Below are 17,352 nucleotides of genomic sequence, written 5' to 3'. Positions count from 1 at the left end.
CCAAAGCTCATGACCATAGGTGAGGATGGGAACGTAGATTGACCGGTAAATTGAGAGCTTTGCCTTCCGGCTCAGCTCCTTCTTCACCACAACGGATCGATAAATCACGATCCACTCTTCCCTCACTCCCGAACAAGACTCCAAGGTACTTGAACTCCTCCACTTGGGGCAGGGTCTCCTCCCCAACCTCAAAAAGGCCTAAAAAAAAAAATTGAAGTGAATTATATATATAGGGCAGCTGTGGCTACTGATGTAGCTTACCACCACCAGGTGTGAATGAATGTTGAGTCCAACTTCTCTGTAAGAGCGCTTTGAGTGTTTAGAAAAGCGCAATACAAATCTAAGTTGTTGTTTATATATTTTTTTGAATTATGTATTTTTTATATTTATATAGCGCTTTTCTCTAGTGACTCAAAGCGCTTTACATAGTGAAACCCAATATATCTAATTTACATTTAAACCAGTGTGGGTGGCACTGGGAGCAGGTGGGTAAAGTGTCTTGCCCAACGACACAACGGCAGTGACTAGGAGGGCGAGAGCGGGGATCGAACCTGGAACTCTCAAGTTGCTGGCATGGCCGCTATACCAACGGAGCTATATATCGGACCCATGTCACCCCGGACATTAAGTTTTTGAACTGCTGCCCTCGGGCGGGAGATACAGGACAGTAAGATGCCGGACAAACAGATTTTAAGAACACTTTTTACCCGAGAGCAATAGTGTCGCTCCACACAAGGCATAAAAAAGAGTGACTGTGCATGTGTGCTTAGTAGTTTTATGTGAAGTGAAGTGAATTATATTTATATAGCGCTTTTCTCTAGTGACTCAAAGCGCTTTACATAGTGAAACCCAATATCCAAGTTACATTTAAACCAGTGTGGGTGGCACTGGGAGCAGGTGGGTAAAGTGCCTTGCCCAAGGACACAACGGCAGTGACTAGGATGGCGGCAGCGGGAATCGAACCTGCAACTCTCAAGTTGCTGGCACGCCCACTCTACCAAATAAACTATGCCGCCCCATCCATGTATTTGTATCTATTTATCTGAGTACCATGTTAGTATGAATTTGCACTAAATTAGTTTGCGTGCAATTTTGTTGTACAATGACAATAAAGATATATTCTATTCTATTCTAATGATATAAAGCAAAAGATCCAGTTTTGCCTGAAAGCGAGTGAAAGCTTCAAGAGGTAGTCACCTGAAATGGCTTTCACTTCACATTAGGGCTGGGCGATATGGCCTTTTATTAATATCTCGATATTTTTAGGCCGTGTCACGATACACAATATATATCTCCATATTTTGCCTTAGCCTTAAATGAACACTTGATACATATAATCACAGCAGTATGATGATTCTATGTGTCTACATTAAAACATTCTTCTTCATACTGCATTAATATATGCTACTTTTAAACTTTCATGCAGAGAGGGAAACCACAACTAAGTCAATTGACCAAAAGTGTATTTATTAAACAGTTATTAAGCAGTGGCACAAACATTCATGTCATTTCCAAAACAGAAAGTGCAAGATTGTCAGAGACATTTTAAAACAAGCTATGAGTGCACTTTTGTGCATGATGTCACTAAGATGACATATCAAAACACTAAATTCAAGTGCACTTTTTGTTGTGATCCTCTTCCCGGATCACATCCTTAGTCTTGTTCTTGAGTCCTTTTGTGTGTTTTGATTATTTTTGGACTCTTCCGATCCTTTAGCTCATGGGTCGGGAACCTTTTTGGCTTAGAGACATACAAGCCAAATCTTTTAAAAAGTATTTCCGTGAGAGCCATATAATATTTTATTCAAGACTGAATACAACTAAATGCGTGCATTTTTAAGTAAGACCAACATTTTTTGTGTATAATAAGTCTCTTATTCTTTTTAATAACATTGTTATTCTGAAGCTAACCAACAATAAATAAAATAATTCTTACCATTAATGCGACTTCTTGAACAGGTGCGGTAGAAACCGGATGGATGGATTAAAATGCATGAGAATGTTTTATATTTTGAACGTTATTTTTGACACTGTGATTATCAGCGGAATTATTCATTACTTATCGTGTTAAGCAATGTCAGCTAAAATTAATCTGAGAGCCAGATGCAGTCATCAAAAGAGCCACATCTGGCTCGAGAGCCATAGGTTCCCTACCCTTGCTTTAGTTTGTGTGTGCACTTCCTGTTTTGGTTACCGTGGTTTCTGATTTGTCCCAGGTGCTCTTGTTTTCCACGCACGGGTGTCTTGATTGTTACTTTAGTACTTAAGCCTGCATTCTACCTCAGTTCATGCTTGGTTCGTCATTTGCTACATGCAACTTTCACATTTCTCTAGTCCTTGATTCTATTGCTAAGTCACGTCTTAGCTTCCTTCCCTGAGCTCGGCACGCACTTTCTTTTCTGTTTTGTACCAATGTTATTTTACCTTTTTGTACATTAAACCAGCTCTTACCTGCAATCCCTGCCTGTCTGGTCCCACTGCATCTTGGGGTGACCACTCCCGCATCAAAATGCGTTCCAAATTTGACATTTTTTGTAGAGAACGCCACTACAAAAAAAAGTGCCCTTTTGTGCATGATGTCACTAAGATGACATATCAAAACAACACTAAATTAAAGTTCACTTTTTGTACAGAACGCCACTGCAATAGTTCAAAACAAATAAAGTGCACTTTTGTGCATGATGTCACTAAGATGACATATCAAAACAACACTAAATTAAAGTGCACTTTTTGTACAGAACACCACTGCAATAGTTTAAAACAAATAAAGTGCACTTTTGTGCATGATGTCACTAAGATGACATATCAAAACAACACAAAATTAAAGTGCACTTTTTGTACAGAACACCACTGCAATAGTTAAAAACAAATAAAGTGCACTTTTGTGCATGATGTCACTAAGATGACCTATCAAAACAACACAAAATTAAAGTGCACTTTTTGTACAGAACACCACTGCAATAGTTTAAAACAAATAAAGTGCACTTTAGTGCATGATGTCACTAAGGTGACATATCAAAACAACACAAAATTAAAGTGCACTTTTTGTACAGAACACCACTGCAATAGTTTAAAACAAATAAAGTGCATTTTTGTGCATGATGTCACTAAGATGACCTATCAAAACAACACAAAATTAAAGTGCACTTTTTGTACAGAACGCCACTGCAATAGTTTAAAACAAATAAAGTGCACTTTTGTGCATGATGTCACACAAGCTTTATCAATAACTGTCAAATAAAAGTGAGCTGCATAATAGGAAATCAAATAGTGTATGTCCTTCGCCTAGTGGTACGTTCCTGCGGACGGTATCTCCTTCTGTTGTTGATCTGGAGATAGTTGCTCCGGCATTTAACTGGTGTGGCACCGGCCAGAGATGTTGACATCCGGAGTTCCAAGCACTCTTCATTCTCTAGCAGGTGACTTTTCAAATGATGCTACATATTAGCAGTGGTGCTACTTTTTTTTGTAGCAACGCTTTTGCCGCACTGAATGAGGAGGTGTGTCCAAACTTTAGGCCTGGATTTTTTTTATTCAACGCTGTATCAATGTCTTCTGCCTGCTGGGTTGTTTGGATTCAAATTGATGCATTCAGTTGTCACGAGTGATGTGCGAGTCATGAATGAATCATTCGAAACCCACAAGTTTTTTTTTTTTTACTGAATCAGCACTCACGTGTTTGCCTGTGACTCGTCCCTGCCAAACTAGACAATAAGAAAATAAACCAAGTAATATGTAAATAATGATGCTCCTGTTAGTCTAACTGCATTTTTATAATTGTATTAATCCCATAGAAAACAGCAAAATTATTTTTATTGCCTCAAATCAACTCTTCTTTCACTTCCTGTCCGAGCCGAATCATTTGTTGTGTCACAGTTTGGCGTATACTACTTCAGGTAACAATAACAAGTTTTATTCGACGACATATCAACCTAAAAATTATTGGTGATAAACAATATTACCGTCATTTTTTTTTTTTTTTTGACCAAATTGTCCACTGATGTAATGACAATACTTAATAATAATGGAAATATACCATTTCAGATGCAATTACCGTATTTCCTTGAATTGCCACAGGGCATATAGTATGCACCTGCCTCGAATTACTGCCGGGTCAAACTCGCTTCGCAAAATAATTAGCGCATGCTTAGTATTACCGCCTGGTCAAACTCGTGATGTCACGAGTAACACTTCCCCTATCATCATTTTCAAAATGGAGGAGGCTGATTTCAATACCGGTAATTTGAAATCGCACAAAGGGAAGAAGATTAAGAGCTATTCAGTAAGATTTAAAGTCCAAGCTTACATCAACCTCAAATTTTTACTGCATGCCTTTGGTAAGTGCCGGAGTGAGAAGAGGTTTTAAAATAATTAGCGCATGCTTACTTTTACCGCATGCCTTTGGTAAGCGTAGGAGTGAGAAGAGGTTTTAAAATAATTAGCGCATGCTTACTTTTACCGCATGCCTTTGGTAAGCGCAGGAGTGAGAAGAGGTTTTAGATTAATTAGCGTCCCGGCGGCAATTCAAGGAAACACGGTAACTTGTATTTCTTATGTATTTTAACATTGTACTTGAAATTTTACCTTTTACATGCCAAAGTTAAATAAAAACAAATATCCATCCATTTTCTACCGCTTATTCCCTTTTGGGGTTGCGGGGGGCACTGGCGCATATCTCAAATAATACAAATAAAATCCATCCATCCATTTTCTACCGCTTATTTCCTTTTGGGGTCGCGGGGGGCGCTGGCGCCTATCTCAAATAATATAAATAATTAAAAAAATTGCACTTGAATAAAAAAATCACAACCAAAAATATTAATAAAATAGGTTCTGTTTCTATTAAGAGGCGGGCGAGGGAACCTCAAATATACGCAATTAAAACAAAATGGCTAAATAAAGTTATTGTGACCAAAATGATTATCATTATTATTGTTGTTTCGTTGAATGTGTTAAAAAAATACTTATACACACACTAAAATCTTTTAACGAAGATGTTGTTTTTTTAATGAGTAAAATAAATAGAATCTGTTTACCAGGCATAGTCAACTGGCGGCCGCCGAGCATCACTTAAATAGGCTTGAGTCATTGTTTCCTGTCGGACTTTTTTAAGGTCGGACAAGCAGCAACAATGCTAGAAATCCCAGTGTGTAAACTTCGTTACAAAACTTGGTCTAACATTTGTAAGTAGATATTGTCCATAAAAGTATTTAGTTTGTTTGAGTTGAAATTGCTGGCTTTGTATTATATTTTATATTTGTGGTCGTGTCGTTTTTCTAAGAGTAACTTTTGCCGATCAATCCTCGTTTAATACATGTAGCGCTACATTTCACCAGTAGAGGGCGACAACGCCACACCTAGGGTTTAACTGTGAAATGTGCAATTTTAGTGAGTGAATGTTGTACATTTTCTTTGTGTGTAAACATTTGTAGTTTATTGTGTGAATATATTTTATTACTACGAACATCTATCCTCAACAAAACTTGTAGAGCGTCTGTTTTTCATACTTTTAAGTAGCTGCTCACGCTGGAAAGGAGGAGCTAAAAGACTATTGAATTTATATATATATATATATATATATATATATATGTGTGTGTGTGTGTGTGTGTGTGTGTGTGTGTGTGTATATATGTATGTATGTGTATATATATATATAGATGTATATATGTGTGTGTATGGATGTATGTATGTGTGTTTGTATGTATGTATGTATATATGTGTGTGTATGTATGTATATATATATATATGTATATATGCATGTATGTATGTATATATCTATATATACATATATGTGTGTGTGTGTGTGTATGTATGTATATACAGTGGATCAAAAAAGTATTAATTCAGCCACCGATTGAGCAAGTCCTCCCACTTAAAATGATGACAGAGGTCTGTAATTTTCATCATAGGTACACTTCAACTGTGAGAGACAGAATGTGAAAAAAAAAATCCAGGAATTCACATTGTTGGAATTTTAAAGAATTTATTTGTAAATTATGGTAGAAAATAAGTATTTGGTCAACCATTCAAAGCTCTCACTGATGGAAGGAGGTTTTGGCTCAAAATCTCACGATACATGGCCCCATTCATTCTTTCCTTAACACGGATCAATCGTCCTGTCCCCTTAGCAGAAAAACAGCCCCAAAGCATGATGTTTCCACCCCCATGCTTCACAGTAGGTGTGGTGTTCTTGGGATGCAACTCAGTATTCTTCTTCCTCCAAACACGACGAGTTGAGTTTATACCAAAATGGATACATGGATGATACAGCAGAGGATTGGGTCAGATGAAACCAAAATAGAACTTTTTGGTACAAACGCAACTCGTCGTGTTTGGAGGAAGAAGAATACTGAGTTGCATCCCAAGAACACCATACCTACTGTGAAGCATGGGGGTGGAAACATCATGCTTTGGGGCTGTTTTTCTGCTAAGGGGACAGGACGATTGATCCGTGTTAAGGAAAGAATGAATGGGGCCATGTATCGTGAGATTTTGAGCCGAAACCTCCTTCCATCAGTGAGAGCTTTGAATGGTTGACCAAATACTTATTTTCCACCATAATTTACAAATAAATTCTTTAAAATTCCTGGATTTTTTTTTCACATTCTGTCTCTCACAGTTGAAGTGTACCAATGATGAACATGACAGACCTCTGTCATCATTTTAAGTGGGAGAACTTGCACAATCGCTGGCTGACTAAATACTTTTTTGCCCCACTGTATGTGTGTGGGTTTTTTTTATGATGGAGGCTGTATTGCTCTTCATTCCTGTTAATTTTTTGAAGCATTACACGCACACTGTGAGCACAGATCTCAGTGCTGCTGCAGTGTGGGAGAAACTTAAACACTTCCTTGCACAGAAGTTGCATCATTCCCCCCTGAAATTCATCAAATAAACCAGTGAGTCGACCAAACGCTCTCAGTCCTAATTGGGAAGTAACACAAGAATGGAGGCTTGTCTTGGTGCAAAAATCCTAGTTTTTTTTGTTAACTTTACACTATCAGTTCAGGTGACCCAGTACTTTTGTCACTGCAGTCTCAGAAGGCAATGATTTTTAAAATCCAGAATGTAATGTACCTAAAGTTGTGTCCATGATGTAACAGGATGTAACTCACCACTGATTATGTGCCATTTGTGTTCCCAGGAAATAAAATATGTAAACAAATGCTAGATTAAATTAACTGTAAAACTAATAAGCTAAGCATCTTAATTATAACATTTTTTTTATTTCTCTTCTTTTTTCCTCTTTTTTCTTTTTACACTCTTCTTTTTATTTAAATTTTCTTCCTACTCTCTTTATTACATTTTTTTTGTTTTTAATTTTTCACTTTCTTATTTTTTGTTCTTTATTGTTTTTCTTCGCAATTAAATACGACTAATTAATTATGATTTGGAATTAATCTTTTTTTTAATTTTTATTTTTACTCATGAAAATGTAGAGAAAAGCCCTCAATTTAAGATATTTTAATCTTAATTAATGACATTATTATTAAGATAGGTATTCGAAAAAACATTTATTGTTTTTAACAATCTTAAACATATACAACAGGATTTATTTACTAAATAAAACAATGTGTGAATAAAATGTTGAGTTAATTAAAAAAAAAAAACAGAACAATTTTCTTAGCAATAAGTAATGTCAAACTTGTTGTTTAAGGCCCTTAGAATTTCAACAATGTTCTTTGTATGTTTAAAAAAATATATATATATTTATCATGTATTTGCTAATTCCATGCTAAAATCCTTTCAGGTCTTGTTATTTAAATGAGTCGTCTTTGGCTCAGAAACCTTATGCAGAAAAGATTAATTACAAACTTCGTTTCCATATGAGTTGGGAAATTGTGTTAGATGTAAATATAAACGGAATACAGTGATTTGCAAATCATTTTCAACCCATTTTCAGTTGAATATGCTACAAAGACAACATATTTGGTGTTCAAACTGATAATCTTTTTTTTTTGCAAATATTCATTAACTTTAGAAGTTTGATGCTAGCAACATGTGACAAAGAAGTTGGGAAAGGTGTCAATAAATACTGATAAAGTTGAGAAATGCTCATCAAACACTTATTTAGAACATCCCACAGGTGTGCAGGCTAATTGGGAACAGGTGGTTGCCATGATTGGGTATAAAAGCAGCTTCCATGAAATGCTAAGTAATTCAAAAACAAGGATGGGGCGAAGGTCACCAATTTGTAAGCAAATTGTCGAACAGTTTTAGAACAACATTTCTCAACGAGCTATTGCAAGGAATTTAGGGATTTTAACATCTACGGTCCGTAAAATAATCAAAAAGTTCAGAGAATCTGGAGAAATCACTGCACGTAAGCGATGATATTACAGACCGTTGATCCTTCAGGCGGTACTGCATCAAAAACCGACATCAGTGTGTAAAGGATATCACCACATGGGCTCAGGAACACTTCATAAAACCACTGTCAGTAACTACAGTTGGTCGCTACATCTGTAAGTGCAAGTTAAAACTCGGCTATGCAAAGCAACAACACCAAGGAACGCCGCTGGCTTCTCTGGGCCTGAACTCACCTAAGATGGACTGATGCAAAGTGAAAAAGTATTCTGTGGTCTGACGAGTCCACATTTCAAATTATATTTGGAAACTGTGGACGTGGTGTCCTCCGGAACAAAGAGGAAAATAACCATCCGGATTGTTATAGGCGCAAAGTTCAAAAGCCAGCATCTGTGATGGTATGGGGATGTATTAGTGCCCAAGGCATGGGTAACTTACACATCTGTGAAGGCACCATTAGTGCTGAATGGTCCATACAGGTTTTGGAGCAACATATGTTGTCATCCAAGCAACGTTATCATGGACGCCCCTGCTTATTTCAGCAAGACAATGCCAAGCCACGTGTAGTAAAAGAGTGCGGGTACTTTCCTGGCCCACCTGCAGTCCAGACCTGTCTCCCATCGATAATGTGTGGCGCATTATGAAGCGTAAAATACGATAGCGGAGACCCCGGACTGTTGAACAACTGAAGCTCTACATAAAACAAGAATGGGAAAGAATTCCACTTTCAAAGCTTCAACAATTAGGTTTCTCAGTTCCCAAACGTTTATTGAGTGTTGTTAAAAGAAAAGGTGATGTAACACAGTGGTGAACATGCCCTTTCCCAACTACTTCAAATTCAAAGTTAATTATTATTTTAAAAAAAAAATAAAACTTTGAGTTTGAACATCAAATATCTTGTCTTTGTAGCATGTTCAACTGAATATGGGTGGAAAAGGATTTGCAAATCATTGTATTCCGTTTATATTTACATCTAACACAATTTCCCAACTCATATGGAAACGGGGTTTGTACATTTTGAGAAATTTAATGTGTGTTTTATCCGGTTAATAGTTGAAAAAAACTGAATTTCAAGCTTATTTTGAGAATTCCAACAAGCAAACGGCAGTGATTCAGCGGTGTGACGCACTACGTGTGTATATATATATAGAGAGACTATTGCTAGGATTACATAAGTGTTTTCACGTGTGGGAGGCAGGAAGTTAGAAGAACGGATATTTTTGTCGTTCATGTTGCTTCCAATTTTCTTCGTTTTCCTTGCTCGTGAGAATAAATTGATAATAATTTGCTTAGTCAGCACAAAACTCAAATGACGGTCATTTTCTTCCCCTTAACATGTGTTTGACTCTCTCGGCTTGCAATCAAACGCTTTTAGAAGGTGCTGGAAAAAGAGGCTGATGGAAGCAGGACAATAACGTCACATGCTGGCCGCTAAGCCGCGAGGAGGCAGCCATGCATGAGTGGCCTTTTGATAATAATAGACGCACCTGCGATGCTACGCTACGTCGTTTGTGCCGTCGAGTTGGACAAAAAGCACAAGGCGGCGCCGCCTCCTCCGGTTTTGCTTCCCATGTTGCCGTGGCGACGGGGCCATCTTGAATTCGTCGACGGCCTGTCGTCAGGGGGGCCACCTGGCCGACCTTTCTGCTTCCACGGCGTGCATCCGTCGTATCTTGTCAAGCTCGTTACGCTGACATTTGTAGGTCATCGAATTAAAGCCCAAGCTCACACCTCTTTTAAATGAATAAATGGGTTGTACTTGTATAGCGCTTTTCTACCTTCAAGGTACTCAAAGCGCTTTGACACTACTTCCACATTTACCCATTCACACACTGATGGAGGGAGCTGCCATGCAAGGCGCCAACCAGCACCCATCAGGAGCAAGGGTGAAGTGTCTTGCTCAGGACACAACGGACGTGACGAGGTTGGTTCTAGGTGGGATTTGAACCAGTGACCCTCGGGTTGCGCACGGCCACTCTCCCACTGCGCCCACTTTTCCTCCTCATTCCTTCGCATTTCAAATGTGCTTATTTGTTATTTAAAAGTGTTGTTTTTGTGCTTGCAGGTTGCTTGTTTGAAGACGACCTCTGTGGACCGTACGAGTTCTGTCTCAATGGTAAGACTCATCCAACCGTGGCCTATTTGTGAACGTCACCATTATTTATCCAGGCGAAGACAAAATGATTCAACCCCCACACAATTTTGGTGTTTTAGCAAGTTGGACATTTATTCCGTATTTTGTTTATAGTCATATCAAATAAAGATGTGTCAAATAGGCTGTGGAGGGAGGTTGTGATCAGCACACTGCAGCGATCTCGTCCAAGCGCTCTTCCCTCACGTCGGTCCAGTCCAGCTGTTCCACGCTGACCTCAGGGGTCGTGTCGTCCTCCAGGAGTCCGTTGAGCCGGACGTTGTCCTCCAGTCTCTGCAGGACGCTGAGGTGAGCGTCGCTGAAGACGTACTTGGACGGGCTGCAGGAGCGACACACGGTCACACCGGTCAAGCCCAAGCCGCTGCCCAGCTCCAGAATCTTCCGGCTAGTGAACGTCTGCGGGTGGTCCAAGGCCCACTCGGCCAGGTAAAGGGCGGCTTCCCAGGTCACCAGCCCTGTCGTCCCTTCTGAGATCAGTGCCCAGTTCTCCAACAAGCTGACTCTGCCGCCACACGGCAGTAAGAAAGTTCTGGGTTGACACCACCTCCGCCAGAGAGTCGTAGAGCTCTTTACCATGAATTGATTAACGTGGACCCCGACTTAAACAAGTTGAAAAACTTATTGGGGTGTTACCATTTAGTGGTCAATTGTACGGAATATGTACTGTACTGTGCAATCTACTAATAAAAGTATCAATCAATCAATCAAAGTCCAGAGGCTCGCGGTCGGCCGCCTCCACCCGCCTGATCCGCTCGGTTAGAAACAACTTCCTGTATTGCGCTGAAGGAGGGGAACTTCTTGCACAGCCGGTGAAGACAAGTCTGTTTGAGGACAGCCAGGATTATTTGTGATGATTCGCTGCGTTCCAAGTTCTGTTCCAATACAGTGCCACAGATCCACGCCAGAAGCCAGTTGCTCAGAGTTGACAGGGTTTTTAATATGGTTCTTCTCGACCAAGTGCATTTTCGTGTAGACTTTTCAGTCCCTCCAATCCTCTCACCGCCTCCTCTGCCGGCTGCTCATTCTTAAAGTGATTTATATTTATGTAGCGCTTTTCTCGAGTGACTCAAAGCGCTTTACATAGTGAAACCCAATATCTAAGTTACATTTAAACCAGTGTGGGTGACACCGGGAGCATGTGGGTAAAGTGTCTTGCCCAAGGACACAACGGCAGTGACTAGGATGGCGGAAGCGGGAATCGAACCTGCAACCCTCAAGTTGCTGGCACGGCCACTCTACCAACTGAGCTATGACAACAGTTGATTAAATTCACGCGTACCACCTGCGAAATCTAATCACCTGCCAGCTGCATCTCGCCGTCCCGCCCATGCCACGCCCCCGTCTGAGGGTGCACTGTCTCCAGTAGTCCAGATGGGGTCGCTGACATTTACATCTGCAGTGTGCTGATCACAACCTCCCTCCACATAGACAAATGCAACTTAAATTGTAACACTGTATTTTACAAAATACCAAAATTGACAAAAGGATTCAAGCCCCTAGTTCCATGCATCTTTAGTACTTAGTAGAACAGCCTTTGGCAGTAATGACATCCTTCAAAGGTGATACATAAGCGGACACAAGCTTCTTGCAACCATCTACAGGTATTTTAGCCCATTCCTCTTGGGCAAAGGCCTCCAGTTCATTCATATTCTTGGACTTGCGTGCTGCAACTGCCTTCTTCAAGTCCCACCACAGCTTTTCTATAGGATTTAGGTCTGGCGACTGTGAAGGCCACTCCAGAGTCTTCCAGCCCTTCTTCTGCAACCACTCTGATGTTGATTTGGAGGTATGCTTGGGATCCTTGTCCTGTTGGAAGGTCCAACGTCTCCCAAGCCTCAGCTTTGTCACTGACTTCATGACATTTGCAGCTAATATATCCTGCTAGGAAATAGAATTCATAATGCCTTGAACGCGCTGGAGATTCCCGGTACCTGAGGCAGAGAAACAGCCCCACAGCCTGATTGACCCCCCCACCATGCTTAACAGTAGGCAAGGTGTTCTTCTCTTTGTAAGCTTCATTTTTTTCTCCTCCAGACATAACGTTGATTCATAGGCCCAAAGAGTTCCAGTTTTGTCTCATCACTCTATAGAACAGTTTCCCAAAACCTTTGGGGTTTGTCCAGATGATTTTTGGCATACTGGAGTCTATTTTTCTTGTGCCTGGTAGTCAGAAGTGGGGTGCGCCTGGGAGTTCTGGCATGGAGGCCTTCATCTCGTAGTGCGCGCCTTATTGTCTGGGACGAAACCTGCGTTCCCCCCTCTGCAATGTCCTGTTGTAGTTCCTCAGCTGTTACCCGGGGGTTTTTCACCACTGTACACACACAGCATCCTCTTTCTACCACGCCCAGGTAGTGTTTCCACTGTGCCTTTAGCTTTATACTTGCGAATTATGCTTCCAACTGTGTCTCTTGGAATGTGCTATTTTCTTATATCCATATCCTTTCTTATGAAGAGAAATTACCTCCTCTCTTGACTTCTTTGACCACTCCCTGGACTTCACCATGTTGCAAATACACCATTGACCATCTACAAGAAGCTGAGCGTCACAGTCTTTTTCAATCAGTTTAATTGTTGCTCGTTATGGTTCTAATCACATCTACAGGTGTTTTCAACACCTGATTGAAAATACCTTATTCAAATTCTGTTCTTAAGAGTTATGATCTTCAAGGGGTTGAATAATTTTGTCAATGAGATATTAAGAAAAATGTCATTTTTTGGTATTTTGTAAAATACAGTGTTACAATTTAAGTTGCATTCGTCTATTTGACACATCTTTATTTGATATGACTATAAACAAAATACGGAATAAATGTCCAACTTGCTAAAACACCAAAATTGTGTGGGGGTTGAATAATTTTGATCACAACTGTATATTTTTTGTAGGGTCAAGTTACAAATTTTATAGCAATTTATTGGGATAGGAACATAAAAGTCCCAATTTTCCCTGTAGTCATTGCACAAAATAATCATGCATCTTCTAATTGCAATGTTTCATTTTGGAGAAAAAACTAATTTTCATATTTACTGTTTGGAATTAGATGGGACAATTTTGGTCAATTGTTTCTCACAGGACTTTGACGCGGTGGTGTGTGATGACGTAACCGTTGATGCCAGCAAAAAATTAAAAATGCATCAAAATAAGTTGTACTACTATTATTTTGTACTTTTATGCCTGATCTTTACCCCAGTACCCCAGCCCTTTAACATTTACAATATGAATGGTAACTTATATAATGCAAATCTTTCAAAAAATAAAAAATACATAACTGGATCAAATGGTTAAAATAAAAAAAATTAAAATAAAAAAATGCTTAAACGAATTGAGCCCCAAAAAATTGGAAAAAAAACTCCCTGAGGACTTTTTTGTCCTATTACTGTTAAATTAAGTATTTTCATTAGTTAAAGGCCTACTGAAGTGAGATTTTCTTATTCAAACGGGGATAGCAGGTCCATTCTATGTGTCATACTTGATCATTTCACGATATTGCCATTTTTTTGCTGAAAGGATTTAGTAGAGAACATCCACGATAAAGTTCGCAACTTTTGGTCACTAATAAAAAAGCCTTGCCTTTACCGGAAGTAGCAGACGATGACATCACCCATTGAGGGCTCTGTCACGCCAAATTTCTTCTCTCTACAAACCCCCCCCATTTATTTCCGGGGTCATGATTAATACAGACGTTTTGTTAACGCTATATTATAAAAATAATTTAAAAAACAATTTACAAACACAAGCTATGGGATGACATAAGAGGAAACGTGACCCCGGAAGTAAATGCTTCATCCCATAGCTTGTGTTTGTAAATAGTTTTTTACATTTTTTTAATAATATAGCGTTAACAAAACGTCTGTATTTTTATAACATAGCGTTATATTTTTATAATACAGCGTTAACAAAACGTCTGTATTAATCATGACCCCGGAAGTAAATGGGGGGGGGGTTTGTAGGGGGGAAAAAATTTGGAGTGTCAGCTCCTCACATCCTCACATTGTTTATAATGGGAGCCTCCAACAAAAACAGCTAGAAGATGACAATTTCCCCATTAATTTGAGCGAGGATAAAAGATTCGTGTTTGAGGATATTGATAGCGACAGACAAGAGAAAAAAAAAAAAGAAAAAAAAAAAAAAGGCGATTGCATTGGGACGGATTCAGATGTTTTTAGACACATTTACTAGGATAATTCGGGGAAATCCCTTGTCTTTCTATTGTGTTGCTAGTGTTTTAGTGAGTTAAATAGTACCTGATAGTCGGAGGTGTGTGTCCACGGGTGTGTTGACGCCAGTGTCTCAGGGAAGTCGACGGCAGCTTTATGGGCGGCACAAGCTCAGCTGATCTCTGGTAAGAAGCGACTTTTTACCACAGTTTTCTCACCGAAACCTGCTGGTTGACATTCGGTCGGGATCCATGTTCGCTGTGATCCATAGTAAAGTTACACCTCCATGAATTTTAAACAAGGAATCACCGTGTGTTTGTGTGGCTAAAGGCTAAAGATTCCCAAGTCCATCTTTCTACTGTGACTTCTTCAATATTAATTGAACAAATTGCAAAAGATTCAGCAACACAGATGTCCAAAATACTGTGTAATTATGCCGGTAAAGCAGACGACTTTTAGCTGTGTGTGTGCGCAGCGCTCATATTTCCTAACAGCCCGTGACGTCAAGCGTACACGTCATCATTACGCGACGTTTTCAAGAAAAAACTCCACGGAAATTTAAAATTGCAATTTAGTAAACTAAAAAGGCCGTATTGGCATGTGTTGCAATGTTAATATTTCATCATTGATATATAAACTATCAGACTGTGTGGTGGGTAGTAGTGGGTTTCAGTAGGCCTTTAAGTAAGATGTTGGACCGCTCACAACGCAGAGCAACAATGCCATCTATTGTCCGGAGTTGGAACTACACAGCAGTCCGGAAGCCCTATATTGATGCGTTTATGAGCCCGGACAACCTGATGGCGTCACATCTTCCATGGCAGTTCAAATATAGCCGTTGTTTTTTTTTATGTATTTTTTTAAAATAGATGATACCCTAATGCCAAATTTAGAAAAAAAATATTGAAAAATATGTGTACGGTGGCAGAGGGGTTAGTGCGTCTGCCTCACAATACGAAGTTCCTGCAGTCCTGGGTTCAAATCCAGGCTTGGGAACTTTCTGTGTGGAGTTTGCATGTTCTCCCCGTGAATGCGTGGGTTCCCTCCGGGTACTCCGGCTTCCTCCCACTTCCAAAGACATGCACCTGGGGATAGGTTGATTGGCAACACTAAATGGTCCCTAGTGTGTGAATGTGAGTGTGAATGTTGTCTGTCTATCTGTGTTGGCCCTGCGATGAGGTGGCGACTTGTCCAGGGTGTACCCCGCCTTCCGCCCGATTGTAGCTGAGATAGGCGCCAGCGCCCCCCGCGACCCTAAAAGGGAATAAGCGGTAGAAAATGGATGGATGGATGTGTAATAGTTGGAAACTGACTAACTTGGAAATACCCAAAATTTAAATGAATGGGAATCAGGAACCAGACTCCTAGGTACTTGAATCGGTGCGGCCAAGTGGAGGAGTTCAATTACCTAGGATTCTTGTTCACGAGTGAGGGAAGAGTGGATCGGGAGGTCAATAGGCGGATCTGTGCGACGTCTTCAGTAATGCGGACGTTGTATCGATCCGTTGTGGTAAAGAAGGAGCTGAGCCGGAAGGCAAAGCTCTCAATTTACCGGTCGATCTACGTTCCCATCCTCACCTATGGTCATGAGCTTTGGGTCATGACCGAAAGGATAAGATCACGGGTACAAACGGCCGAAATGAGTTTCCTCCGCCTAGAGATAGGGTGAGAAGCTCTGCCTTCCGGGAGGAACTCAAAGTAAAGCCGCTGCTCCTTCACATCGAGAGGAGCCAGATGAGGTGGTTCGTGCATCTGGTCAGGATGCCACCCGAACGCCTCCCTAGGGAGGTGTTAAGGGCACGTCCAACCTGTAGGAGGCCACGGGGAAGACCCAGGACATGTTGGGAAGACTATGTCTCCCGGCTGGCCTGGGAACGCCTCGGGAGCTAGACGAAGTGGGTGGGGAGAGGGAAGTCTGGGCTTCCCTGCTTAGGCTGCTACCCCCGCGGCCCGACCTCGGATAAGCGGAAGAAGATGGGATGGAAGGGAATCAGGAAATGATGTTGAATATAGAAATATCCGATAGAAACAGTTGCAGTTGAATGCAGCATTGAAGGCTGCCAGGAACACTGGCAGCTTTTGCATGCAGTGGCAATTCCAAGGCACTAGATGGCAGTAGTGTATAAACTACCGAGCATTAGAGGATAATGAATGAATGAATGAATGGAAACATACATTGCATTGAATTATGGTTGAAAAAAAAGTAACTAATAATAAGCTAATGTTTTGATTTACCACATTTTGAAGCAATTACCACAATCCTGTTACTCTCAATGAGACTGTGTAGTCCCGAGCTGCTTTCTTTAGACTGCATTTTTCTTAAGGACAGACATTTTTTTATTTTATTTTTTTAAACCAAAGGACTGGTTGTATTGTCTAATACAAGGAAAAGATTTCATGCAACAATTAGTTTTGTTTACCTTTCTTCAATTTTTGATTGCAAATTGTTATTTTTGGTTACAATTTGAATAACATGTTTTGCTGGTCAGTCTGGTGGAATGATGGCATGACTTTTGATTGATTGATTGATTGAGACTTTTATTAGTAGATTGCACAGTACAGTACATATTCCGTACAATTGACTACTAAATGCTAACACCCGAATACGTTTTTCAACTTGTTTAAGTCTGGGGTCCACGTTAATCAATTCATGGTACAAATATATACTATCAGCATAATACAGTCATCCCAAGTTAATTATCATACTATATACATACAATTTATTTACAATGCCATCC

At 40.0% G+C, this 17,352-nt stretch overlaps 1 protein-coding gene across 2 annotated transcripts in view; it reads left to right on the top strand.

The window, feature by feature from the left end:
* ptprn2 (protein tyrosine phosphatase receptor type N2) overlaps positions 1–17,352 on the top strand; it is a 437,308-nt gene that overhangs the window by 3,031 nt on the left and 416,925 nt on the right. The window contains exons 1-2 of one of the 2 annotated variants that reach the window (XM_061922232.1): positions 5,118–5,183; positions 10,373–10,423. In XM_061922232.1, the coding sequence (XP_061778216.1) occupies positions 5,132–5,183; positions 10,373–10,423 (103 nt within the window). In that variant the 5' untranslated portion in view covers positions 5,118–5,131. Of the gene's footprint in view, positions 1–5,117; positions 5,184–10,372; positions 10,424–17,352 lie in introns of those variants that run through there. The other variant, XM_061922231.1, reaches the window with a different exon arrangement.

The sequence above is a fragment of the Nerophis ophidion genome, linkage group LG15 (genome assembly GCF_033978795.1).
Source record: "Nerophis ophidion isolate RoL-2023_Sa linkage group LG15, RoL_Noph_v1.0, whole genome shotgun sequence".
Taxonomy (NCBI): domain Eukaryota; kingdom Metazoa; phylum Chordata; class Actinopteri; order Syngnathiformes; family Syngnathidae; genus Nerophis; species Nerophis ophidion.
Note: the sequence above shows the minus strand (reverse complement) of the source record. Positions and strands in the feature narration are given on the sequence as shown.